The sequence below is a fragment of the Lissotriton vulgaris genome, chromosome 1_1 (genome assembly GCF_964263255.1).
Source record: "Lissotriton vulgaris chromosome 1_1, aLisVul1.2, whole genome shotgun sequence".
NCBI lineage: Eukaryota > Metazoa > Chordata > Amphibia > Caudata > Salamandridae > Lissotriton > Lissotriton vulgaris.
In genome coordinates this window covers 54,213,070-54,240,294 of record NC_141685.1, presented here as the reverse complement: position 1 = coordinate 54,240,294, position 27,225 = coordinate 54,213,070, and the positions used below count along the sequence as shown (strand labels likewise).

General features: G+C 46.0%; 1 protein-coding gene and 1 pseudogene across 2 annotated transcripts in view; both read right to left on the bottom strand.

The window, feature by feature from the left end:
* The window catches only part of LOC147737224 (uncharacterized), a 170,951-nt pseudogene that overhangs the window by 99,063 nt on the left and 44,663 nt on the right, over positions 1–27,225 (bottom strand). The gene's annotated exons all lie outside the window — the stretch shown is intronic.
* LOC147737225 (uncharacterized) overlaps positions 23,585–27,225 on the bottom strand; it is a 48,149-nt gene continuing 44,508 nt past the window's right edge. Inside the window, exon 2 of the mRNA XM_086919630.1 lies at positions 23,585–26,385. Coding sequence (XP_086775756.1) covers positions 23,727–25,469 — 1,743 coding nt within the window. The 5' untranslated portion in view covers positions 25,470–26,385 and the 3' untranslated portion in view covers positions 23,585–23,726. The remainder of the gene's footprint in view (positions 26,386–27,225) is intronic.

Below are 27,225 nucleotides of genomic sequence, written 5' to 3'. Positions count from 1 at the left end.
TTTCTCTGCAATTTTTACCCACTCACTCCCCCCAAAGTTTCACTTATAAAACAAAATAAAGTAGATTGCAGTCTAAATACATTCATGAGACAGAACAATCGGGTTTGACTCTCACAGATTTCTCCCTCAGTGGATGGTCCCATGGCAATGAGTGAACGGTGCCGGGTCTGAAGATGAGAGGGTATTCCAGCACTAACAAATGTCAGAGTTCTGCATACAGGCTCTTATTAGAGTTACCACCTGCCTTTTGGTCATGTTTTAAGATTTTGCAAAGGCCACGGATAATATTCTTCAATAAGACTTTGAATAAAATTGTTTGTATTCATTTTTAAAATGGCTTTGCTGTCTTTATTTACCTAAACTCTCAGTCAGGATTCATTAAGGCAGCTCTAGAACACATTTTAAAGTGATTTCTGCTTATATTTGATATTTTAAGTTTGCACCGATTAGAGGAAAAATGCCAGCTTTAATTAATCTTCCTACTTTTGTCCTGGCCGGGATATGAAAATACAGGCCATGTCACGCCTATAAAAGACCGGCCAGGTGGTAACCCTCTCTCCTATCATAAGACACTCTTCATCCATGCACTATCATTGTGCGGGCGCACCGTCAGGCAAGTTGCATTTGTTGCCTCTGCAGTGACATCAGATCCGAAAAAAATGCATACACATCAGATCCGTCAAGTCTCACTCATCATGAGTGACACTCACACATTTAGAGGTCGTGCTGAAGTCTCACTCACACCTAGCTGAATCTTGTAACTGGGAGGCGGGAGGGGGTCCTAGTACTCCTTATGTGACTTTGCTCGCACTTCTACTGTGTGCAGAGTAGCCGCTTACAACTAAAGAGGGAGACACTATTCACTTCATAGAGTTCAGCAAACCCACTGTCCTACAGATTGATAACACTACATTTTTAATATTTCACCTTGCGGCTGCACATATTATACTTTCGGAATAATGTTAATTTGGATGTGTGTATTAATGATTTGGATGTTACCTGTGTATCTCTGCAAAAAGAAATGAAATGTTTGTTTCAGTTTAATTGCACTTCATGTCAGTGTTGTACAACTTTTTTCTTAATTTTCGAAAACCTTTATTAACATTCGTGCACATGTACACAGCTTGCGCCCACAACCACAGCAGGGCCGGCAGCATGTTATCGCAATCATTGAGCATCAATATGTGAGTAATATTGAACAGTAGTCTAACACAGCAAGCCGCCTACAACCACTTCGGGCAGTCCGCGTATTGAGCTAGGTTCAGTATATCGTTAATGGCAGAGATGGCGAGGTCGAGCATAATGGAGCAACATGGAAACAACAAAACAAATGCGCAGACCACATATTTAGCATGCAATATAAATCTCTCCCTCTGTGCTTAACACACGTCAGACTGGCATTTTTCAATTACATCCGCAGTTAGTGTATGCTACCCAATACGTGGATATACGTTTTCAATGCTACCGATAGGTAAAGTTAAATGTCAGTGTGTTTTACCGTGGCTAGGGTATCTCTCTAGTTGCGCCGTGTGCGTATTGCACCTGCCTGGGATAGTGTTTTTCCGGCTCTCACTAACTGTGTAGGTATCCCCTCCTATCTGGATCTCAGGAAATGCTCTCTCTGTTCGTACCCCATATCTGCCCGGTGCAGGTCGTATGAGAGGGGTGTTAAACTCCCCAGTGGGTCCATTATGTGGACGTGGCATGTATCAACCAGGACTAGTGATCATGTTTGGGAACGTTTACTCTCTAAGTCCAACAGGGCGCTATCCGTCGATTGTGTCGCCGTCTGTATGAAGTAAGTGTGTAGTGGGCCCCAAATGTCTGCCGGTTTAGATGTCATCGATTGCATTTCCGAGTATATCCCATATTGCTCCTGACAGTACACCATGTCTTGCATCCATTCCTTAAACTTGGGGGCGTGCTCCCTCCCCCTTCTGCACGCCAGTCGTCTTTTGGCCAATAATAATGCTACATTGGTAAACTTCCGGCTACTCCTCGGGATTTGCGCCGTATAGCCCAATAAAAACATAAGAGGCTCGATCTCTATTGTGTCATCTATCATAAGCTCCAGCGCCTCATGAATCTGCCCCCAGTATAGCCTCACCTGCGGACATTCCCATGCCAAATGCATAAAACCAGCACCAGGTTGCTTACATCGTTCACAACAATCTGAGTCTGTGAGGTGAAATCGAAATTTTCGGGCCGGGGTCTAATGCATTCTATGTAAAAACTTATAATGGATTATTTTAAAACGGCAACTTGACATCAGTGTCCCCGCGAGTCCACAGCAGTACTCCCACTGCTCATCCGTCACCTCTCTGCCAAGATCTTCAGCCCAACGCACCCTGGCCGTACCCACAACTGCCGGTATATTACCACGCATGCTGCTGTATATTCTAGACACCAAATGTGTGCCATCTGCGCTATTCAGAACCACATTAAGGGGAGCAGTGCAAGGGGGTTCTTTGGGGTAATCTAGGGGCACTGTTTTCAATCCTTCTCGCAGCCGGATATAATAAAACATCTCCAAAGGGCTGGGGGGGGGGGGGTGTTCACCAAAAAATTGCTCCAGTGAGCGGAAGACTCCTCCAGGGAATAAGTCACCCCATGTACCTATATTGAGTCGACAACACATATTGCCGAAGCCCACTTCTTGAAATAACGCCATCTGAGGGTGGTAGGACAGATTCATTCGGGGCGCGTAGAGCTTCGGTGCCCGCAGTTGCTGGCCTATTTTCTGCCATGCATCCCCTGTGCACGTCTCTGTAGTTGGCGGGGTATCCAGAACACTAGCAGGACCGTATATAATACCAGTTAAAGGCAATGGGTGGGCGATCCAGTCCTCAACCGCTATCTGCGGCATAAAGCTGGTAGGTTTCATCCAGTGATACAAATAATGTGCCTGTGCACTCAGATAATATATTTCAAAGTCAGGTATGTCAAAGCCTCCCATGTCATAAGTCTGCGCCATAACAGCCCATTTGAATCGTGCCTGTCTACCCCCCATACCAACCTAATCAGTTCAGACTTCAATGTCTTAAAAAAAAGGACCCTGGGTAGTATGGTATGTTGAGAAAATAATAAAGAAATTGAGGCAAGACTACCATTTTAATTAGTGAGACCCTGGCAGCCATCTATAACAGAAGCCTTATCCAACGCGAGACCGAATCCGTCAGTTTGGTAATGGCCGTTCCATAATTGAGCCAGAGTGTCTCAACCCTATCTCTGGTTATTTTGATACCTAAGTGTCTTAGATCAGTATGGCACCATTCCAATGGGTAATCCAGTGGAAATTCTGATACTGCAGCAGTCAGTGGGAATAGCTGTGATTTCCCCCAGTTTATCGTTACACCAGACAGCCCACCAAAAGCAACAAACTCCCTCAATAGAGCATCTAGGTTGATCCGAGGGTCTTTGACATAGAGCGTTACATCGTCCGCGTATAGCGAAATTGAAAGCTGTCCGTGAAAACAACGAAAGGAGCTATCTTTGTGTAATTGTGGGATACGACAGGCCAATGGTTCTATCGCTATAGCGAACAAGAGAGGGGACAGTGGGCATCCCTGGCGGGTGCCTCTAGTGATCGCAAAGGACTCCGACAAGTGACAATTGGCCAGCACCTTGGCTGTAGGAGCAGTGTATAATAAACGTATCCACCCCACAAAAAACCGGAGGAAAGCCCATCTTATGCAGGACAGTAAACAGATACCGCCATTCCACGGAATCAAACACCTTGGATGCATCTAGGAATACCGCAGCCAAAGGGAGTTCCGGGGCCACTGTTTGTATGAGTGAAAAGACGGTTCATAGGTTATGGGAGGTCGATCTCGTTGGAACAAATCCCGACTGATTGGGTAGTATAATGCTGGTCATGAGTAGGGAGAGTCTCATAGCCAACATTTTGGCAAGGATCTTAGCATCACAGTTAAGTAACGACAAAGGTCGATAAGAGTCACACTATGTCGGGTCTTTACTCGGCTTAAGGAGGTAAGTAATCACCACCTCTCTCATGGAGCTGAGCAATATCCCAACCTCTAATGAGTCTTCAAACACGTCTCTTAACACTGGAGCCATTATATCGATATAGCATTTAGAAAACTCAGAGTCCGTCTAAGCCGGGCGCTTTCCCATTGCTGAGGGACATTATGGCATCTCGGATCTCATCCAGTTCGAACAGGGCGCTGAGGGACATTCTATCGACGTCGCTCAGCCAGCAAAGTGCCAGTTCTCCCAGAAATCCCTTGAGATTAATGTCATCGGAGGAATGGGAGGTGCATAACTGCATATAGTGTGCCTGGAGTGTGGCCAATATACGATCATTATCCCTACAGGCCTCTCCCGAGACATCCACTAGTTCTAATATGGTGCTAGCTCCCCGTGCATCTCGCACCACCACTGACAACGCCCTACCAGGCCTATCTCCCTCATTATATTGGTGAGCTTTCCAATACTTGTCCCTGAAATGCACCTCTCACTGCGCCTCTGTCTCATACTCCGAGAGTTTGGTTCGAAATTGTCGTTGCAAAAGTCCTGAACTCTCTCCCAGCATCTGTCGCTCTAGCCCCTGCAATTCCTCATCCAGTTTCCGCATTGTGCGCTGTATGTCCCGTAAGACACCAAAGCTCTTAGCTATGCACCAACCCCTGAACGTAACCTTAAAGACCTCCCAGACCGTCTCTACGCTATCAATCGTGTCTTTATTGCGGGGAAAAAAATCCTCTATGTCTGTCTTCAGTTCTCCACGAAAGACAGTGTCTAACAGGGCAGTAGACTGTAGCCGCCAAGGACGCCGGGGGCGAGCATAGCCCGGCATAGCTTGTGTAATCAATACCGGACAGTGATCTGACTGGGTCCTGGCCAAATGCCTGGCAGCTGTTATACAAGGAGCCAATTCTCTGGACAGGAGGCAATAGTCTATCCTTGCCCACGTCCCCGTGTAGGAAGTAAAATGTGTTCCTTCTCTGAGTCCAGGGTGTGTATGTCTCCAGCCATCTACAAGTCCTCCATCTTCCACGATGCCTCTTGCCCTGGGATGATATTGTGTCTGCCCATCTGCCCTATCCAATCCAGGAATCATGGCTACATTGAAGTCTCCTTCCCATATGACGTGGCGCGATCCAATATCTGATATCACTCCCCATACCACTGCAAAAAATTCTGGTGTGTCCACATTAGGAGCATAGCAATTAGCGAATGTAATAGTGTCTCTACCCAATCTCCCCCATAACACAACATATCTCCCCGCCCTATCTATCCACTGACCCAGGAGTGTGAAGGGAACATTGCGATGTGTAAGGATGGCTGTGCCTCTGGCATATAACGAATAGTTTGAGAATGCTCTGACCCCTGCACACCTGGCAGCGAACCTAGAGGTAACCAGAGGGGGAATATGTGTTTCCTGCAGCATCACTACATTTATTTTGTGCCTGTCAAAATAAGATAACATTTGCCTGCATTTACGAGCATCCTTTAGACCACGCACATTCCATGACAATACAGTACATGCATTTGAGTCTATTTCACCCATTGGAAATTATCAGTATGCATCCAACAAGTATCCATAACAGCCGCAGCCAACCCACCCCACCTCATCAGTCTGATCCGCCAACTGCTCTCTCTTGCACCGCCCTCCTTTATACCATTGTGTACGTATCATAGGCCGCTGTGTAGTCAACCAACACATCTCAAATAAAGACCACGCGTGTAGTCCGGAAGCGCGTCCATGCACTCTGTCCACATTCAAACTGTGCAACCCCCACAATTTCCCCCAAATCCCCCCCTCACCCACTAAAGCAACCCCAACCTGCCAGTAACGTTACCCCCCCATGCGACCCAGAAATTCCCAAAAAACAGGGGCCAAAAAATGCCCGAATTAGAAAACAACAGCAAGGGTATTTCCTGCTGGGGAACATGTCCAGGTGGCAACACAACAACCTCACACACCTACCGGATCCACAGCATTGCTGCAGCCCGACCAAGTGGAAAGAGGGGTGCCCAGCGATATAGACGTAGGCACCATGGAAACTGCATCGCCCATACATATATCCATCAATCAAGAAGAAAAATTAGCAGAAAATGTGGAGGTCCCCCCAACATAAGCTCTCCTGTACTCACAGATGGGCATTCAAGTCAGTAATATTCACTCCAGTCCATGACAGTGACTGTTCCTCTTCCTCCATTCTCTCGTGCGGTGAATCCGGAGCCTCTTCCATCCCCTCAGCGGACCTGTTAGTACGTTTGTAGTGTTTAATGAAATCCTCCACCTGCTGCGGTTTCGTAAAGAATTTCTGTCGACCTTGGTACGTAAGTCTCAGGCGAGCTGGATAAAGCAGTGCATAGTCAATTTGTAAGTTGCGGAACTTGGCTTTCACATCTCAAAACTTCTGTCGCTCCTCCTGCACCATTGGGGTGAAATCTGGGTATATGGTAAAGGAATTGCCATCACATGAAAGCGATTTCGTGCTACGAGCTGCCAGCAATGCCACATCGCTGTCTCTGTAATTAAATAATCGGGCAAAGATAGGACTAGGAGCTGTGCCCGGTTTGGGTCTAGGGCCCAACGATCGATGCGCCCTTTCCACAATAAATTGGGGCGAAAAGGCCTCGGAGCCAATCGCCACCAGCAATAGTTTCTCCACATATTCCTCCATCTTGCCCATGTTGGTCGTCTCCGGAATACCAACTATAAGGACATTGTTACGTATACTCCTCGCCTCCAAATCCTTGTTCTTGGCCGCAATTATCTGCAGCAGGTTATCCATTCTGGAGAGCTGCGAAGTATGCCGTGTCGTGGTGTCCTCCGAGTCCGAGATGCGTTGCTCCGCTTCTTTCAGGAGTTCTTTGTGAGCATCTAGTTTATGAACCACTGCATCCATGCATGACGACATTATATCAACTTTATCTGCTATCGTAGCAAAGCCCTGTCGCATTTCACGAAGGACATCTTGCAGATCCTCTGTAGATTCCGAGGGTCCCACGGTTGCTCCGCTAGTGCCCGCCAAATTTTGCTGATCCGGTGCAGTGCGATTCGATTTGTTGGCAGCCTCAAAGGTGAGCTTCGGTTGCCTCGTGCCTGGCCTAACCATCCTCGCAGCAGACCAGGCCAATCAGCCGCTCCCCGCAAATGGCCACGTACCAGCTCTCCAGCTAGCGGTCACGGACAGAAGGGTGGAGCTAGTGGGAGGGGGTCATCAGACAGAAGGATAGGTAAAAGCCGACCTTTTCTAGATCATTGGGCTCTTCCTGGTGTTGTTTTGAACAGCGATCACGGGGCCGCTCACCCTGTACCGCATGCAGTGGCTCTCGCACTGCTCAATCGATTCCACCGGCCAGGGGGAGAGGATATTTCCAACCGGTGCAGGCCTAGCCCGTCGCAGGCTCCTCGCCATGAATTCCGTTCGCTATAAGCCTCACTGAGCAGAATGCGGCCCAAAATGCGGTGTAGAAAGGGGCAGTGCGGACCGATAAACGCGAAGGCCAGAGCAGTGTACCCTACCCGTGCGCCAGCGTCACCTCCCTGTATCTTGTCCCGCCATTGGCAGCCACTCCATCAGGGCCAGTTAGCTCCAAGGGACGCTCCTCTCCGACCTTGTTAGATCGACCTTCCAATTCTGGGGGTTGCCCTTGTTCCTTGTCCCCGGATGCAGCCCAATATGCTGAGATCACAAGTTTATAGGAGATCTTTCAGGCTCTGCTCTGTTCAGGTCCGCCCTGCGGCCTCGACTTGGCGATTATGCAACCTCTCCGGGTGTCGCACTCACCGCTCAAAGGATGCATCTACTTTCCTCTACTGTCTCCCGGGTCCCCGGAGGGGGCTGTCCTGCAGGCGGGTGTCTCGCCTATAGTGGGAAGATGGTCGGAGGGCCCCAGCCCGTATCCTCATGCAGCCAAGATATCGCGGCTCTAAACCTCTCTCGGCCCCCCCGCAGGGCCCACTCTACGCCACAGGATGATATTTGGCAGACAGGGGGGGGGATTGGGTCCGCAGCTGTCCCTGATGTCTCCTGTGCAGGCAGGTGTAGAGATCCGGGCGGTCGGAACCGTGTTCGCGGGACTCGCGTTGTGCGAGGCCTAAGGCCTCAAAGGAAGCCTCGGTCTTGCGTGGTTGGTGTGGCCGACCGCCGACACAGCACGCTCCACAGGTCCAGGTCGCCAAAGATACTGCAGCACCTCACCAGCTCAGCTTCACTCCGATTCGCCCCAAACTCGGACAGAATGCGTCAGAGGTTATGTGGTGCAGAATCTCATCAGAACAGTTCCCAAAAGTGTCTAAAAAGGATGATTTATATGATAAATATCGCTGGACGGCGGGAGCATCACCCAAAGGCTACCATTCGCTAGTGCACCATCTAGCGCCCCCCAGTGTTGTTCAACTTTAAAATGGTCACAAAGTAGTTCCTGGCTTGAGTCCCTGTGAGTACCTTCAGTCTTTTAACTTTCTCACTGTGCAGTTTCTGCAATGACATTGGCCTTGGAAGAGCAGACTGTCTTTTCTGAAAGGGAAGGCAAACTTATGTTTCCTAAAGAAAGTGGTTAAAGGCACTGTCTATATTTCTGCTGATTCCTGGATTTGACTGAAGTGAGTTACAAATTCTGTGCCTGGGTGGGTTCCCTAAGAGAAGCCCTTCAAAATGTACATTGATGCTCTCAGTGCCTTGGCTAAGATCTGGAGGACAGGACCTCTGCTCCACTGGGCTGTGTCTGGCACACAAGATATTGACTTTGAACCTCCTTCAGTTCACACTGACACATACAGGGGATTCAAAGGGCGTCTGATGAAATATCTTCATCCCACAAAGAACACGACATCAACCGAGTCGGCATCAAAGAATCTAGCACACCATAAGTCATTGGGGGTAGAGGTTACTCCTGCTGCAGACAGCCTTCCGCAAACCCAGGGGTTCAGGGGAAAAAACACCCATGTGGCAACAGAGACCATTATAAAAGGACTGACTTCATGTTCAGCTTTTCTGCACAATACAAAGCCCCTGAAAGAGAAGAGAAAAAGGACTCTTCATTCAAAGTGCATCAATCCTTTTGCTTGCTTGTTTCTTTTTTCATTTTTTGCCATTGAGTTTCACAGTTGATTATTACATATGATTTGGGATGTCTGATACTTCCAAGATGGAAATATAGGGTGGGAGTGTTAGGGGGATGGATTTTAGTTTAGATTCTTCAGGGTTTCATTTTGTTCCCGTTACCAGGCACATGCCCCAGCGAGTTGTACAGGATCATTTTGATTCTAATGAGTAACAAATTGTTGTCAGACTGTGAGATGAGATATAGTATAAAGTCATGGATTGATAATAGTTTGAATACTAAAATTAAGAGGGGGCGGTTATCACACCCCTGATATCCTGTTACTTCAAGAGACTCATTTACTAGGTACAAAGTGTATATTCCTGGGTAGTACACAGACACCTGTGTCCATCATGCAATATTTACTCAGTGGTCCAGAGCGGGTCACCATTCTCCATTTGTGTCCATAGGTCCTTCCCGTTTTCAGTACAGACAGTTCATGTAGATGACATATGTAGCCGACTGATGAGGATTATGAATCCAAAACCGGTCCCAGGATGCTTGTTTCCGGTCCAGGGAAGACATGACTTGGCAGCTCAGGCTGGACTGTTCCCATGAAGCACAGGGTCAGACTGATTTGCATATGGCCATGTCTGAACTGGGGTGGTGGAGTGAGGTAAAGAATGGTGATGGATTAAACCCAGGTCAGTTGACTGGGGGTGAGAGTTTGATTTGCTTAAACGCTCCTTCCATCATCCGATTTGGTATCGCTTTGTTCGCCCTAAGTTTCAAGGGAATGCCCAGACATGGTCCCTTGCTCATTCTACCACTGAATTCAAGATAGCCTGGCTGATGAGGATTTTGAATCCGAAACCGGTCCCAGGATGCCTGTTTCCGGTCCAGGGAAGACATGGCTTGGCAGTTTGGGCTGGACTGTTCCAATGAGGCACAGGGTCAGAATGATTTGCATATGGCCGTCTCTGAACTGGGGTGGTGGAGTGAGGTAAAGAATGGTGATGGATTAAAACCATATCAGTTGACTTGGGGTGAGTGTTTGATTTGCTCAAACGCTCTGTCCATCATCCCCTTTGGTATCGCTTTGTTCACCCTAAGTTGGCAGGGTATGCCCAGACGTGGGTCCCTTGCTCACTCTACCACTGGATTCAAGATAGCCTGGCTGATGAGGATTTTGAATCCGAAACCAGTTCCAGGATGCCTGTTTCCGGTCCAGGGAAGAAATGGCTTGGCACTTCGGGCTGGACTGTTCCAATGAGGCACAGGGTCAGACTGATTTGAATATGGCCATGTCTGAACTGGGGTGGTGGAGTGAAATGAAATGAAATGAAATGAAAAATTACACTTATATAGCGCATAACCACCCGGAGGCCTCGCAGCGCTTTAGACTGAATACTGTGTCGAGCTACTGGGTAAGTTTAGTGCGCTTTTGAATACAGGTGAGTTTTTAGGTTTCTCCTAAATGACATTAGATTGTTATTTTGTCTGAGAGTTAAAGGCAGGGTATTCCATAGCTTTGCCGCTGCGTGAGTGAAAGAGCGGCCACCCCAGCGGGCTTTCTTGATTTTAGACATGGTTGCCAGATGCAGTGAAGCCGAGCGAAGGGCTCTAGATGGAAAATATGGTGACACCAGGGGGTACAGGATTGCCGGACCATTTCGATGGAAGGTTTTGTGCAAAATGCACATGGCCTTAAACTGTGTTCTGGCGGCCACTGGGAGCCAATGGAGTTCTCTTAAGGCATTCCTTGCTGATTGACAGCGCGGGATGTTGAACAACAGTCGGGCGGCACAGTTTTGGGTGACTTGGAGTCTTTTTGTCACTGTTGCCGGGGCTCCTAGATATAGAACATTTCCATAGTCCAGGCGGGAGAGTATCAGGGCCTGTACCATGACCCTTCTCGCCTGGAATGGAAGTAGAGGGAGCACTTTGCGGAGCATTTTCATTAGCCCCACACATATGGAGGCAGTTTTGGTAGCTTGGACTGAAAAATCCAGCGCACTATCAAGCCAGATTCCTAGGCTCTTTATCTGGTCTTTCGGAGGGGGGGGAGCACCGAGACATGAAGGCCAGCCAGACGCCAGGGAGGTTGGGGAAGGGTTACCTAGTAGCATGATTTCCGTCTTCTCCCCGTTGAGTTTGAGGTGGGAGAGTTGCATCCACTCAGCGACAGCCTCCAGACAAGGGCCCAGGGTGTTAGACGAACCCTCCTTGTGGTCCAAAGAGACCACAAGTTGGGTATCGTCTGCGTAGGTGACGATCCGCACACCAAAAGGGAGGACTATCTTCTCTAGAGGCTGCATATAGACATTAAAAAGTGTGGGGCTCAAGGAGGAGCCCTGCGGAACCCCACAGCTAAGCGGATGCTTAGATGATGCCACCTCGCCCTCAAACACCTGAAAAAAACGTTCCTCCAAGAAGGAGGTCAGCCAACTCAGGGCCGCGCCCGACACCCCCATGCCCTTTAAACGATGTAATAACGTGGCATGGTTAACAGTGTCGAACGCGGCACTAAGATCAAGAAGTATAATGGCTGTTTTTCCTCCCTGGTCCATTATAGCTCTGGCTGCCTCTGTCACTGCCAGAAGGGCAGTTTCGGTACCATGCTGGGGACGAAATCCTGTCTGGGAGACCTGTAGAAGGTTATTGGACTCTAAATAGTCTCCTAGGATTTTATTGATATGTCTCTCCAGCAATTTACTCATCCACGGGAGAAGCGAGATAGGGCGGAAGTTGGACAGATTGTTCTGATCCAGGTTCGGCTTTTTCAGCAGGGCCCTTACCATCGCGCACTTCCATGTGGATGGGACAGAGCTGGAGGAAATAGAGGTGTTAAGAACCTCTAGAATAAACGGGCGAATAGTATCAATCACTTTCATCAATGTCTGTGGAGGGGCTGGATCGTTTGGAGATCCTGAGGTGACTTTATGGACCAATATATCTAAAGTGCTAGGATCTAAGAGTGGAAAAGTGACCAGTGAACAGGATACAGGTAGGTCAGTGTCCAGAGTAAAGGAGGAAGCCGTATCTTCATTATCTGTCGAGAATTGGGAATAGATGGCCTGAATCTTCTGAAAGAAGAAGGTGGCCAAATTCTCACAGCGGACCTGTGCACCCTCTGATGGCAGAGTCTCAGAAGGAGGGGAAATTAAGGATTTTGCAATTTTGAAAATTTCTCTAGGGGAGTTAGCTGCCATATTAATTTTGGTTTCATAGAACTTGGCTTGAGCAAGTTTTATTTCATTCTTGTAGTGCCTCATTGCCACTCTATATTCTGATTTTTTCAGTTGGGAGGGATCTTTCCTCCAAGCTCTCTCCGCTTTACGGCAGACTTGTTTCAACGTCCTAAGGTCCTGAGAGTACCAAGGTGCAACTTTGGATCTTTTTATTGTTTGCAGAGAGCCTTTTGGAAGCACTTGATCTAAAGTATTGGAAATCCAGCTATCAAATTTGAAAGCTGCCGTGTCGGGATTCATAGTTTTTTGGGGAGGCTGTTCAGAGAGCGCCTGTTCCCATTTAGAAAGCGGAAGTGAACTCCATTTCCTACCCCAGTGCCTGTCATGGGTTTTTGAAATAAAGGGGATATTGGAGTGAGGTAAAGAATGGTAATGGTAATGGATTAAACCAAGGTCATTTGACTGGGGGTGAGAGTTTGATTTGCTCAAACGCTCCGTCCATCATCCCCTTTGGTATCGCTTTGTTTGCTCTAAAATGGCCAGGTATGCCCAGACGAGGTTCCCTTGCTCACTCTACCACTGTATTCAGGATACCCTGGCTGATGAGGATTATGAATACGAAACTGGTCCTAGGATGCCTGTTTCTGGTCCAGGGAAGACATGGATTGGCAGTTCGGGCTGCACTGTTCCAATGAGGCACAGGGTCAGACTGATTTGCATATGGCCGTCTCTGAACTGGGGTGGTGGAGTGAGGTAAAGAATGGTGATGGATTAAAACCATATCAGTTGACTGGAGGATGAGTGTTTGATTTGCTCAAACGCTCCGTCTATCATCCCCACTGGTACCTCATGGTATCGCTTTGTTCGCCCTAAGTTGGCAGGGTATGCCCAGACTTGGGTCCCTTGCTCACTCTACCACTGGATTCAAGATAGCCTGGCTGATGAGGATTATGAATCCGAAACCAGCCCCCGGAGGCTTGTTTCCAGTCCAGGGTAGACATGGCTTGGCAGATTGGGCTGGACTGTTCCCATGAGGCACAGGGTCAGACTGATTTGCATATGGCCGTGTCTGAACTGGGGTGGTGGAGTGAGCTAAAGAATGGTGATGGATTAAACCCAGATCAGTTGACTGGGGAGGAGTGTTTGATTTGCTCAAATGCTCCGTCATTCATCCCCTTCTGGTATCGCTTTGTTCGCCCTAAGTTGGCAGGGTATGCCCAGACGTGGGTCTCTTGCTCACTCTACCCCTGGATTCAAGATATCCTTGCTGATGAGGATTATGAATCCGAAACTGGTCCCAGGATACTTGCTTCCCATCCAGGGAAGACATGGCTTGGCAGTTCGGGCTGCACTGTTCCAATGAGGCACAGGGTCAGACTGATTTGCATATGGCCGTCTCTGAACTGGTGTGGTGGAGTGAGGTAAAGAATGGTGATGGATTAAAACCATATCAGTTGACTGGAGGATGAGTGTTTGATTTGCTCAAACGCTCCGTCTATCATCCCCACTGGTACCTCATGGTATCGCTTTGTTCGCCCTAAGTTGGCAGGGTATGCCCAGACTTGGGTCCCTTGCTCACTCTACCACTGGATTCAAGATAGCCTGGCTGATGAGGATTATGAATCCGAAACCAGCCCCCGGAGGCTTGTTTCCAGTCCAGGGAACACATGGCTTGGCAGATTGGGCTGGACTGTTCCTATGAGGCACAGGGTCAGACTGATTTGCATATGGCCGTGTCTGAACTGGGGTGGTGGAGTGAGCTAAAGAATGGTGATGGATTAAACCCAGATCAGTTGACTGGGGAGGAGTGTTTGATTTGCTCAAATGCTCCGTCATTCATCCCCTTCTGGTATCGCTTTGTTCGCCCTAAGTTGGCAGGGTATGCCCAGACGTGGGTCTCTTGCTCACTCTACCCCTGGATTCAAGATAGCCTTGCTGATGAGGATTATGAATCCGAAACTGGTCCCAGGATGCTTGTTTCCGGTCCAGGGAAGACATGGCTTGGCAGTTCGGGCTGGATTGTTCCCATGAGGCACAGGGTTAGACTGATTTGCATATGGCCATGTCTGAACTGGGGTGGTGGAGTGAGCTAAAGAATGGTGATGGATTAAACCCAGATCAGTTGACTAGGGGTGAGTGTTTGATTTGCTCAAACGCTCTGTCCATCATCCCCTTTGGTATCGCTTTGTTCACCCTAAGTTGGCAGGGTATGCCCAGACGTGGGTCCCTTGCTCACTCTACCACTGGATTCAAGATAGCCTGGCTAATGGGGATTATGAATCCGAAGCCGGTCCCAGGATGCTTGTTTCCAGTCCATGGAAGACATGGCTTGGCATTTCAGGCTGGACTGTTCCCATGAGGCACAGGGTCAGACTTATTTGCATATGGCCATGTCTGAACTGGGGTGGTGGAGTGAGCTAAAGAATTGTGATGGATTACACTCAGATCAGTTGACTGGGGTGAGTGTTTGATTTGCTCAAACGCTCTGTCCAACATCCCCTTTGGTATCGCTTTGTTCACCCTAAGTTGGCAGAGTATGCCCAGACGTGGGTCCCTTGCTCACTCTACCATTTGATTCAAGATAGACTGGCTGATGAGGAATATGAATACGAAACCGGTCCCAGGATGCTTGTTTCCAGTCCAGGGAAGACATGGCTTGGCTGATCGGGCTGGACTGTTACCCTGAGGCACAGGGTCAGACTGATTTGCATATGGCCATGTCTGAACTGGGGTGGTGGAGTGAGCTAAAGAATGGTGATGGATTAAACCCAGATCAGTTGACTGGGGGTGAGTGTTTGATTTACTCAAACGCTTCGTCCATCATCCCCTTAGGTATCGCACAGTTTTGTCATAAGTAAAACTGTTAGCGCTCTAGTTGTTCTGTAGAACACTCTGGGAGGCTGCAGTAGAATTCTGGGTATCAGCTGACATTCGCTGCTCATGCTGGAAGTACACTATTTACTGAAAATGTCAGACTTTTTACAGGGAACATGTTCTCATTTTAGCTTTTGGAGCACCTTCTATAACCCCTGTGAGAAAATCACGAGAGAACAGTTTTCTCTTAAACATGATTAAAATCAGCTTAGAACAGCTTAGAACAGACAACAAATGATTTATATTGTAACTGCTAGCATCCTTTAATTTCACAGGGTAAAATCACTAACCCTGGGCGAAGCACTACGCTACGCTTAAGGAGTTTGCGAAGTTTGCGCAACTTCGCACTACGCGAGCTGCACGTAGCACAGTGCGAACACGCGTAGTGCAGCGTAGCGCTCATTTTTTGCTTGTTCGCGGTCCTGAACGTCATGTTTGCGACCGCGAGCAAGCAAAATGACATCCCGGCAAGATTCTCAACGCGGGAAGGTAAGGTTTCTCATTGTGAGTGGTTGCGCATGCTCGCGACCGCTCTCAATGAGAAACTACTAGTTTGCGTTGAGAAAGCTGCAGCTCGAGCAATATTCTACTCGAGCAGCAGAAAACTACAGCTCGCACTGTGCAAGATGCAGTTTTCAATGATTGCACAGTGCCGGATGCTTGTCCGCACTGTGCAATCATTGAAAACACATCTTGCACAGTGCGAACATGCCACTACGCAGCTGGCGTAGTGCTACGTGAAGTTCGCGTAGCGCGAAGTGCACTTCGCGTAGCTTCGCGTAGCGCTACTTCGCGAACTACGCCCACCCTTAAAAATCACCTTAAAACAGGCCATTCCTAAAATTAGTGTGGTCCCATCCACAAATAATTTATATTGTAACTGTTATCATCTTTTCATTTCAATTGGCTCCATGTCCAAGAGTCCTGTAACGGCTGCCCTGGCATGTTGTCCATGTTTTGGCCAGCCTGTAAAGGGGATGTTCCTTTTGGGTGTGCCCACTCTGCCCCTTACATATTTTCTAAGGTTGGGCACCAGCGCATGCTCTGTCTGCAAGACCTGCTGTAATCATTACAAGGAGTGTGACCCCACCTGGCTGCCTGCCATTGGTTTACTCCTCCATCACTCTTCTTTGTTGGCTTCTTGTTGGTTGGCACTCCTATAACATCACTTGCGGTTTTCTCTCAGGAGCACCGGCCAACTACAGTTTGGTTACGCTGTAGTTGTATATATGCTCCTTTGGAACTACTGCTTTTATATCCACACTCGTATTACTTTTCTCCACACGGGTGCCGCGCTACATGTTTCACAGGGCGCCCGTTTCTACTTATTTAATTTATTGTTATGGTCCAGAAGTTGCCTCCGTGCAAGGCATTCATTACCGTTCCTATTCTCATCAAATGGTAACTTGATGTTTCAGCAATAAATAACAGTGTTGTATAAGCCATACAAAGCCATTTTCCACAAGAAAACTGTTTGTTTGGGTGCTGCCTGGCAACATGAAATTTGATTTTAGCGATAATAAAGCATTTTTGAAAATGTGTATATTTGTTTTGTACTATTCTTAGTCACCGCCTCTTCAGAGGTCATAGAGGGTGGTGGTGCCGGTGTAGGATGGCAGAGGTGAGCAGGAGCCTGCTGCCGGTGCTGAAGCATTCACGGCACAGGGCTGTACGATGCAGACCGAGACATAGGCAGCTTAAAGCCAGCATTCTGTTCCCACTGCCCCCTTCCTTGCATATGTGCAGAACACCAAAATCCAACGGCCCTTGCACTTCAGGTACAGTAACACACACGCAATGTACCGTGCAAACACTAGTAATCTGTACACGCGCTTTCTTGCACACAGTTGCCTATTTAGTGACACACACAACCACGCAGTCACTCATGCCGATGCCTCTCCCATACAAATTATCACGTGTGTCCTTTTACACTCCCATCACCATAGCAGCTAAAGTTGTGGCCACAAAACAACACAAGAGAAACAGCGGAGGTGGTTTCACATGATAGAGCAACATGCCTGGGGGTGAGGGGGGAAGGGGATGGGAGAGGGAGAGGGGTTTGTTCACTTATTAGTTGTTTAGATAAATATGTGTGTAGATGAGAACAGACAACCGAGAAGCTGATCTCCGATATAAAGATATTGAATGTAAAGTTGCGGGAGTTGTTCGGAATTTGGGGCATGGTTGCCCTTGCGGTGACAGCTATAAGGGGCGAGAAGCGGGAAGCAGGACTGAATAGATGCAATTGAGCTTGTTGACACCCGCTGCTTAAGTTAAGATGAGATGCTCTTGTTGAAATGTACTGCTGCTAATTGACAAGATGAAAATGAATAAAATATGTTTACAAAAAAAAAAAAGAGAGAAACAGCGGAGGTGGTTGTGACTGCAATCCATCCTGAGTAACAACTGGCTTCTCATCACCACCGTAGTGGCAGTGGTGCTTCGTATGTGCTCCTCCATCCCTCATTTCTCCACACAAATCCTATCAACACCCATGGTGACTAACCGTCTCTACTTTTCACGGACTCTCCCGAAGAATGCCTTTATACGAAGCCACGTCTATAATTTTCATTATTTTGGGTGACAGCCAATGAAGCGGTGTGTTTCACCGTCTAATGGTTGCCCCAGACTTTTTGTGGAGAGCTACTATGATTGGCTTGAAAGCCATCCGCCAATCCTAGTGCTCGCTGCTCCACTGCAGGACTTATATGGGCCAATGAGAACAGCTTTTGTTACTCAGCCTTGGGTTGCTTTAGCTCCCGCAAATCACGCTTTCAGTGTTATTCTAAATTGTTTACAGTGTCCTGCACTTTTGAAACTGCAACTCCGTTTGAAACCAGTCACCAAGTCAGCCATGGGCTTCATTACCCCCTTCAATCAACTTCTCCAAGGTAAGTGAAATAATTATGCTTTTCATATTTTGAAATTTTACATTTGCATTTAGTTTCGGTAGAAATAAATGTATCTATGGTCACAGTGTTTTCACTCTTTTTCTCTGTCTCCACATGTGTATTCGTTCCTTCGCTCTTTCCAGTCTCTCTTTCCCTATATCTCTCTGCTGGTTCCCATTCCCAGTGCACTTGGTCTCGCATTTACAAAAGTTTGTGTTATTGGCATTGTACATGATAGTCCCTTTTATTCGAGTTTTGTTTCTTAAAACATAAATAAAAGGCATTGTCATTCACAATGCTTACATCTTAAAATCTTGTAGATGCCAAGCCTATTGCATTGGAAATGCTTGTTTAATTAATTTATTATATCCCTGAGTCTGGTAAAGGCTGCCACAATATATTGTTCAGGTTGAAGCCAACCAATCAGGATTGACTACTGCCTCCTAATTTAGACTCCAACTGCTTAAATATACTATTATTTTTGACACTTCATTTCACAAAAATTACTGTTTGGATTTACACCAATAACCAAAAAGCTAAATCTGTGGGCCAAAATCTAGCTTCATGCCAAAGTTAGTGTAATGCTGCTCAGCAGTTTTTGCTACAGCACTGTTTAAAGAAGTCTATGGAAAATACAAGGTGGGAACCCTTGTTTTTCTCGGCCCCTGCCTGATGGATCACCTCGAAACTTTCCAGGAAGCAGCTGAAATGAGAGGCCTACTTGTTTTTTATAATGCCCCCAAGTGGGCCAGATCCTGGGGGACCATTAGCTTCAGATTTAGGAGAGAGGGGGTGCACATGGCCCCACTTCCCCAGGCCAGTTATGACCCTGGAGACCATCACTCCCCAGTCATCCAAACTTAAGGGGAGGGGGCACATGGCCCCTCTACCAGGCTGATTTCAGCCCTGGTAACCACAACACCCACGGGGCCTAGCTATCCAAACCAGAGGGGAGGGGGGGGCGATTTCGGACCTGGGAACCCCATTACCCGGGGCCCAGCAGTAATTGTAATGCGGGGAGCCATGCATTCCACCTCCCGGGCCGATTTCGGATCTAAAGGGGGGCATCCCCAGGCACGAAGCAAAAATCATCAGGGAGGGGAACACGCATCTCCCTCCCCAGGTCAATTTCAGCCCCAGGGACCCCATCCTGGGGGCAGGCTGTAAAAGCAAATGGGAATGGGACAACAAGCACCCCTTCCAGGGCCATTATTAAGCCTAGGAACCCCATACTCCATTGCCGGCTTGGCTATGCCCTGGGGTGCCCACACCCAGAACATAGCAGTTTCCCAGCCCGCACTGGTCCAGACACGGAAACCTGTGTTTGCTCTCGCTTCGTGGGAGCAATTTTAAAGCTCCTTCAAAGTGAGAACAAACACTACGTCTGCGTCCAGCAGGCAGGAGCATTAAATACCCCTCGATGCTGGGAGCAGTCTTTACAATTGCTTCCCTGCCCGCTGTGAAGTGAGCAGAGAAACAGATGAAAAAATTGCTCTTGCATGCAGGGTGCAGCATTTTTAGCTTCTCCCTGTGAGCGGGAGTAAAGCTGGTACATGCCGGAGGCGTGGAACATCTGGGGCAGTGCCCTAAGGTAACTATAACTTGCACCCTGGCCATGCAGTGCTAAGTACCCCACATATTACATCACTCATGATAACTTCTATGCCATCATTGATGATATAATTTGCAGTAAAAATATTGATAAGTAAACTGCACGGTGGGCTAGCAAGTTATAGTTACCCGAGGGCACTTGTTATAGTTTCTCTAACTCTAACCATTACTGATGAATTTCTATGGTTTTGTGTATAAATTGTGAACCGAACTGTACCGTTCCTGTAACCTTTGTTTTTTTAGCTAATTTCTCAGGTTTTTAAAATTTTATTTCCTAACTAGAACGTCCCTGTAAATTTTTGGGTTTTTTCAGTGGAAAAATGTATAAATATATATACATATAATATTTATAGTTAAGCACCTATAGAACTATGGAATTACTAGCCGCTAGACAATCTCATCAAATTCTCTTTTACAGGTAACTTGGCAAAAGTGTAAGAAGATCTTACTCAGTAATCATAGTGAAGTAGCTACATAGATAGCCTTTGCTAGAACTTTATCATTGTAAGAACAAACAGGGGCTCAGAAAAATAGCCTCTCATACTATGAGAAAAAGTATAAAACGATGAGTTGGTCCGAGACCGAGGAGGAGCAACATTCTGGATTATGACCTTTGCAGGAGCGTTTCAACAAAAACCAAAAAATCAAATGCCCATTACTTTATAACTGCTGACCCTTCACCCTTACTTGGTGCTCTTAGGTTTATAAGAAGCTCTTTGTACAGAGTTCCTCCATTCCACAATAAATCCTATAAATAATGTTGCCGTCATGCATTGATTCTGTCCTAAACCAGATAGAATTTGGTTGAATGAGTCTCTGTAAATAAGAAACTCATAACATATATTTATAGAATTAATCTAACCGGGACTCATTTACACAGCCAGCTGTGACCAAGATCCAGCTCGATGATAAACACCTCTGTTATATACAATTCATCTGACCGTTACTCATTTACACAGCCAGTGGTGACCAAGATTTAGCTTGATGATAAACACCTCTGTTATATATAATTCATCTAACCCCGACTCATTTACACAGCCAGTGGTGAGCGAAGACCAAGCTCAATTAAAAACACCTTTGTTCTATACAATCCATCTAATAGTGAATCAGTTATATAATCAGCGCTGGGTGAGTTAAGATCCAGCTCGATGATAAACACCTCTGTTATATACAATTCATCTAAGCATGACTCGTTTACAGAACTAGTGGTGAGTCAAGATCAAGCTCAATTATAAACACCTCTGTTATATACAATCCATCTAACCGTGAATCAGTTACATAATCAGCGTTGGGTGAGTTAAGATCCAGCTCGATGATAAACACCTCTGTTATATATAATTCATCTAAGCATGACTTGTTTACAGAACTAGTGGTGAGTCAATATCCAGCTCGATGATAAACACCTCTGTTATATACAATTCATCTAACCATGAATCATTTACAGAGTCAGTGGTGACCAAGATCCAGCTCAATGATAAACACTTCTGTTATATACATTTCAACTAACCGTGACTTATATACATACCCAGCGGTGAGCCAAGATCCTGCTTGAAGATAAACACCTCTGTTACATACAATTCATCTAACCGTGACTCATTTACACAGCCAGCGGTGACCAAGATCCAGCTCGATGATAAACACCTTTGCTATATACAATTGATCTAACCGTGAATCAGTTACATAGCTAGCGGCGAGCCAAGATCCAGCTCAATGATAAACACCTCTGTTGTATACATTCCATCTATTCGTGAATCAGCTTCATAGTCAGCGGTGCGTTAAGATCCAGCTTGATGAAAAGCACCTCTGGTAAAGGGCCACTATGATGGGTGCATTTACAGATGCAACGATGTACATTGGCGTCACTTCTTCCACGTCAGGGCTAGGGTGGTGAATGCCGTGCACTGCAAGCATTAACTCTGAGAGTCACAGCTCAAATTCTTCTCCAATCATTCTTTCATGTCAGGGCCTGGGTGGTGAATGCAGTGCACTGCAAGCATTAACACAGAGAGTCGCAGCTCTCATTCTGATCCTTTCACTTGTTCCGCGTCAGGGCTTGGGTGGTAAATGTTGTGTACTGCAAGCAATATACCCGAGAGTGACAGTTCACATCTTCTCATTTCACTTTGCTTTTGGAGACTGTTCTCTGGCCGCTGTCACTGAATTATTACTGTTGTAGAAAACAACCAAACACCACAATCAGCTGTGACTATTCACCAGTGTGTGCTTGTTAAATTAGTTCTTCTTGCAGGGACTCAGTCCAAGTTTTTTGAGTTTATAGGTTTTAATACTAATCCCTAAAGTTAGCTGAAAATACCCTTCTTAGTCCAAGCATTGTTTCTAGAGCTGCTTTTGTTGCGGGGATTCTGCTAATGCACAGAACTATGCGCAGGAAACCAGGACCTCAGTGTATTGTGGTGTACCGAAAATCCACCTCAGTGCCCGGAACCCCGATCCAACTAGCAACAGTGCCTCATTCATTCTCGGTACTACAGCGAAGCTACCAATGATTGGACAACCCAGAGCAAGCGACTTTGGGACCTCTCAGGAATAGTGGGAATCAAGAACACTCTTTCGTTTTTATTCTCATAAATGTCCACAACGTGAGCAATCAGAGACGCGGTATAGTTTAAAATGTTTATTTCAACTACGTGCTCTAAGATGAAGTATCTTTGCTAACATAAGAAAAAAGATGCATAACATCAAAACAATCAGCATTGTTACAATTCCATAAAATACAAAGGAAGAAATCCTATTATAATGATAGTGGAACCAGGTCTATAGCACCTTTTGTACATCCCTCCCCTTGCTAGGAGCTAGGTATTTTAATAATAGAGGATCTCTAGGTTAAAACGGGGACCGCATACCTCCAAAGTCAGGTAAAGTGAATCACATCCCAGATCAGCACAGCTCTTTGTCGATTGAAAGGTTTTTTCCTAGTGCTAGTCTCATGCATGCAGTGCAATATTAAAAGCACCTGAGTTTCAGAAATGAGCAGCTGTGTTCGTGTTGTGTCTAGAGCGTGGGCCGATCAACCTGCATCAACAGCATACATTGTTATTTTAAACTTAAACAATTTGTGCAGACTTGAAGTCGCAGTGTGAGTCCAGAGATGTGAAAACCAGACCGTTCTCATGTGAAGGAAAAGCAAGCTGTTTGTCTTTATAAAAACAGAAACCTGTAGTGTCATGTGCAAAAGCAGCAAAATGGCGTTTTAGAAACTAACTCACTTATAATAATATAGCAATGTGTGCAGACAGAACCGTATCCTCACTACACTTTTACAGGTAGCATGAACAGGAACTCTTGGATGTTTTTAATTGTAATTCTTCATCGCCAAATAAAAACCACCATCGTTTCTTTTCTTTTATTCCACATTGTGCTAGTCTCCCAGTGGATCGTGTTATATTACATTGTTTTTTCTATGTGTACCAAAGTGAACAATCACTGGGAACAGACACTTTATTATTCTACAAATCTTTGGTGCTCTTCTTTTCTTCTAGTCGAGTCTTCATTCATCTGGTATTTGAATATCCCACATAATTATATATTTTTTCCTGAAATTCCTTTATCTCTCAATAACGGCACTGTTCTGCTACTGTCTATGTCCTCAGATGAGTCAATATTATTGTTAATGTTCGTAAGTTTTTTCTGAATTCACTGCATCTCTAGGATTATTTCTAAGTGAGTTAAATGAAGGTGTGTGTTCGCTGAGGCTATGTAGGATCAGAAATTGACAAAAGCTGATCACACTTTTAGTGCAATTGTAAGATTTAGCGGAGGTGTGTTCGCAATTGACAAAATTACTTCTGACATTCATTGCAATGCTCATTTTTACTCTGTGTATGTTAGTTTATGTATCCATAGGTTTAATAACTGACAGAAGATATTCACACATTCACTTCACCTGAAAGGATTTTTCTCTGTGTGCATTAACGGATGAATCCTTAATGCAAAAGATTTCCTAAAGGTACTTCTAAACTCACTACAGTTGTATGGTATTTACAGAGTGAGTGCAAGCTAATGTCTACATAGGCTTGATAATTGACTACATTTCTTCACACATTCATTGCACTTGAAGGCTTTTCTTCTGCGTGTGTTCGCTGATGCCTGTTTAGGATTGATAATGGACTTCAGCTTTTCAAGCATTCATGGCATTTAAAAGATTTGTTTCCCCTTTGTGAGCTTGCTGATGATTTCTTAATGCTGAAGAGTAAGTAAAACTACTGCCACATTCATTGCAATGGTATGGTTTTTCCCCAGTGTGTATTCGCTGATGTCTCTGGAGGTTTGATAACCGACTGAAGCTCTTTACACATTCACTGCAATGGTAAGGTTTTTCCCCGGAGTGTATACGCTGATGTCTCCGGAGGTCTGTTAACCGACTAAAGCTCTTCACACATTCACTGCAATGGTATGGTTGTTCCCCTGAGTGTATTTTCTGATGTGTGTGTAACTGTGAAATGTGATTGAAGCTCTTTATACATTCACTGCAATGGTATGGTTTTTCCCCTGTGTGTGTTCGCTGATGTGTTTGGAGTTCTTGTAACCGACAGAAGCTCTTCACACATTCACTGCAATGGTATGGTTTTTCCCCTGTGTGTATTTTCTGATGTGTGTGGAGGTTTGATAGTACCCTAAAACTACTTCCACATTCACTGCAATGGTATGGTTTTTCCCCAGTGTGTATTCGCTGATGACTCCGGAGGTGTGATAACTGACTGAAGCTCTTTACACATTCACTGCACTGGTATGGTTTTTCCCCAGTGTGTATTCTGTGATGTGTGTGGAGGTGTGAAATTTGACTGAAGCTCTTCACACATTCACTGCAATGGTATGGTTGTTCCCCTGAGTGTATTTTCTGATGTGTGTGTAACTCTGAAATCTGATTGAAGCTCTTTATACATTCACTGCAATGGTATGGTTTTTCCCCTGTGTGTGTTCGCTGATGTGTTTGGAGTTCTTGTAACCGACAGAAGCTCTTCACACATTCACTGCAATGGTATGGTTTTTCCCCTGTGTGTATTTTCTGATGTGTGTGGAGGTTTGATAGTACCCTAAAGCTACTTCCACATTCACCGCAATGGTATGGTTTCTCCTCAGTGTGTATTCGTTGATGTCTCCGGAGGTCTGTTAACTGACTGAAGCTCTTTACACATTCACTGCACTGGTATGGTTTTTCCCCTGTGTGTATTCTCTGATGTCTGTGGAGGTCTACTAACCGACTGAAGCTCTTCACACATTCACTGCAATGGTATGGTTTTTCCCCTGTGTGTATTTTCTGATGAATGTGGAGGTTTACAATTTGATTAAAGCTTTTTACACATTCCTTATAATGGTATTTTTTTTCCCCTGTGTGTGTTCGCTGATGTGTTTGGAGATCTGCTAACGTACTGAAACTCTTGGCACATTCACTGCAATAGTATGGTTTTTCCCCTGTGTGTATTCTCTGATGTCTGTGGAGGTTTGAAATTTGACTGAAGCTCTGTACACATTCATTGCAATGGTATGGTTTTTCCCCTGTGTGTATTCTCTGATGTGTTTGGAGGTTTGAAATGTGACTAAAGCTCTTTACACATTCATTGCAATGGTATAGTTTTTCCCCTGTGTGTATTTGCTGATGTGTTTGGAGATGTGATAACCGACTGAAGCTCTGCACACATTCACTGCAATGGTATGGTTTTTCCCCTGTGTGTATTCTCTGATGTGTGTGGAGGTTTGCAATTTGACTGAAGCTCTTTACACATTCAGTACAGTGGTATGGTTTTTCCCCTGTTTGTATTCGCTGATGCTCTTTTATGGTTTCTAATTGGCTAAAGTTCTTGACATATTCAGTGGAATTGCACGATTTTTCTCCTGACCGTGTTTCCTGAAGGGTCAGCATAGTTAATAAACTACTTGCGTTATTTTTACATTCCCTGTATGTGTGTTATATTTTGGACGCTTGATTTACGATTTAACAATAAAATAAAGACTCACTAAATACCTGCCACATTCATAATATCAGTTATGGCTTCCTTGTGGGTGATTGCATCTTTAGATTGGATAATGGCTTCGCATGCTTGCGGCTAAAGCTTAATCTTCTTTCCGGCAGGTGTAAATTGGGACAATACTCTGTACTTCAGAGAGCAGAACTCCCCTTTCCTTTAGCCTCCAGTTGTTAGGCTCCACTTCGTTCTGCTTTTCCTGGTGCCTGTGGTTGGCTAGAAAGAGTTAACAATACACCTAGAGCACTGAATGCTGGTCTGGTGCCAGTTTAGATAGCGAAGCACTCCTCTAGGCATATCATGATGTTGAAGCGACTTGTAATGTGTACAGCTACTCCAAAGAGTGTCCTGGGGCCAAGCAGAGGTCGGAAAAGAAAGTAAATCCGGTTGTTTCAAACATGCACAAAAAGCCAAGTTTTCAACCTTTTCTTAAACATTTTCATGTTGCTAACAGCTCAAAGCTGAAGAGGGAGTTTGTTCCAAGCTGTGGATCCCAGATAGACACGAGACCTTCCTCCAACTCTCATACCGGCCTCATGATCAAAGCTGTGTTGGACGCTTGTTTATACAGCAGGTGGTTTGTCAGTTTTGTTGTCTTAGTTTTGTAGAGGTCATTTCTTCGTCTTGGGGTATCGAGGTGCAGATCTCAGACTCGTACACTCATTGAATTGCCTTTGACTGCTTCTTCCTGGATCTGTCCTCTGCCTCTGATTGCACTGATGTTTTTGGAGCTCCTTATTTTTGACAATTTGTGCAGGTTTGATGTGTTATCTTCATTATTCAGAATCAATCCATGCATTTAAGGCTTATTTTCTGTTGGATGTAAAGAAATGCAATATTACTAAATTCAAATGTAATAGAATATGAAGACACAATATTTAACCAGCTGTAGAAGACATCTCTTCTCTGCCATATTTGAAATTTAGTAAGGAACATTTTACCATACATAGATATTTCATTAAAACTGCGGTTGAACATGTCACATCTTATTTACTTCTGAAGAGGCAGTGATTCCTGGTGGTCTGACCGTTGTATTATGAGTGTGGTGGTGGGACCCCCACGAGGCCGCCACCCCGCCAGGATCAAGGATCCCGCTGTGGCGGCGGTCTACAAACACCCGGAATATGTTTGCAGTCCGATACCGACATCTCCGAGCATATTACGGTCTGCATATCCACCGCCTTTTTCCCTGGCGGGGACCCCGCCATGAAAAGGATAAAGGACTGCAGGTAAGGGGGCCCTCACAGGGCCCCGGCCGAATCTGCTCCTGGGGTTGCATGCGGGGGGCACATGTTGTGCCACCCCATGGAATTGAACCATGTTCCTGCACAGTGTGGCATGCATGACATGGTGCTGGAACGTGCTGCAGGCACTCTTAAGGTGGTGGTATGCTGCTTAGGTTCTCAAATGAGCCTAATACAGCCGCCGCGAGACCGCTGCTGCACCACCCACCCACCCTGGATTTAGGTCATAATCCGGCGGCGGGCTCTCAATGGGCTTGCCAGTCTGCCTGGTACCTCCGCTTTGGTAGTCCCATTGGAAGACCACCACACTCGTAATAAGCCCCTAAGTCACCTTCAACACATATTACAGCCCTCCTGGCTCAAGCATTTCTGGATCCTTCTAACCTGGAAGGCTGGAGCATTATCCTGA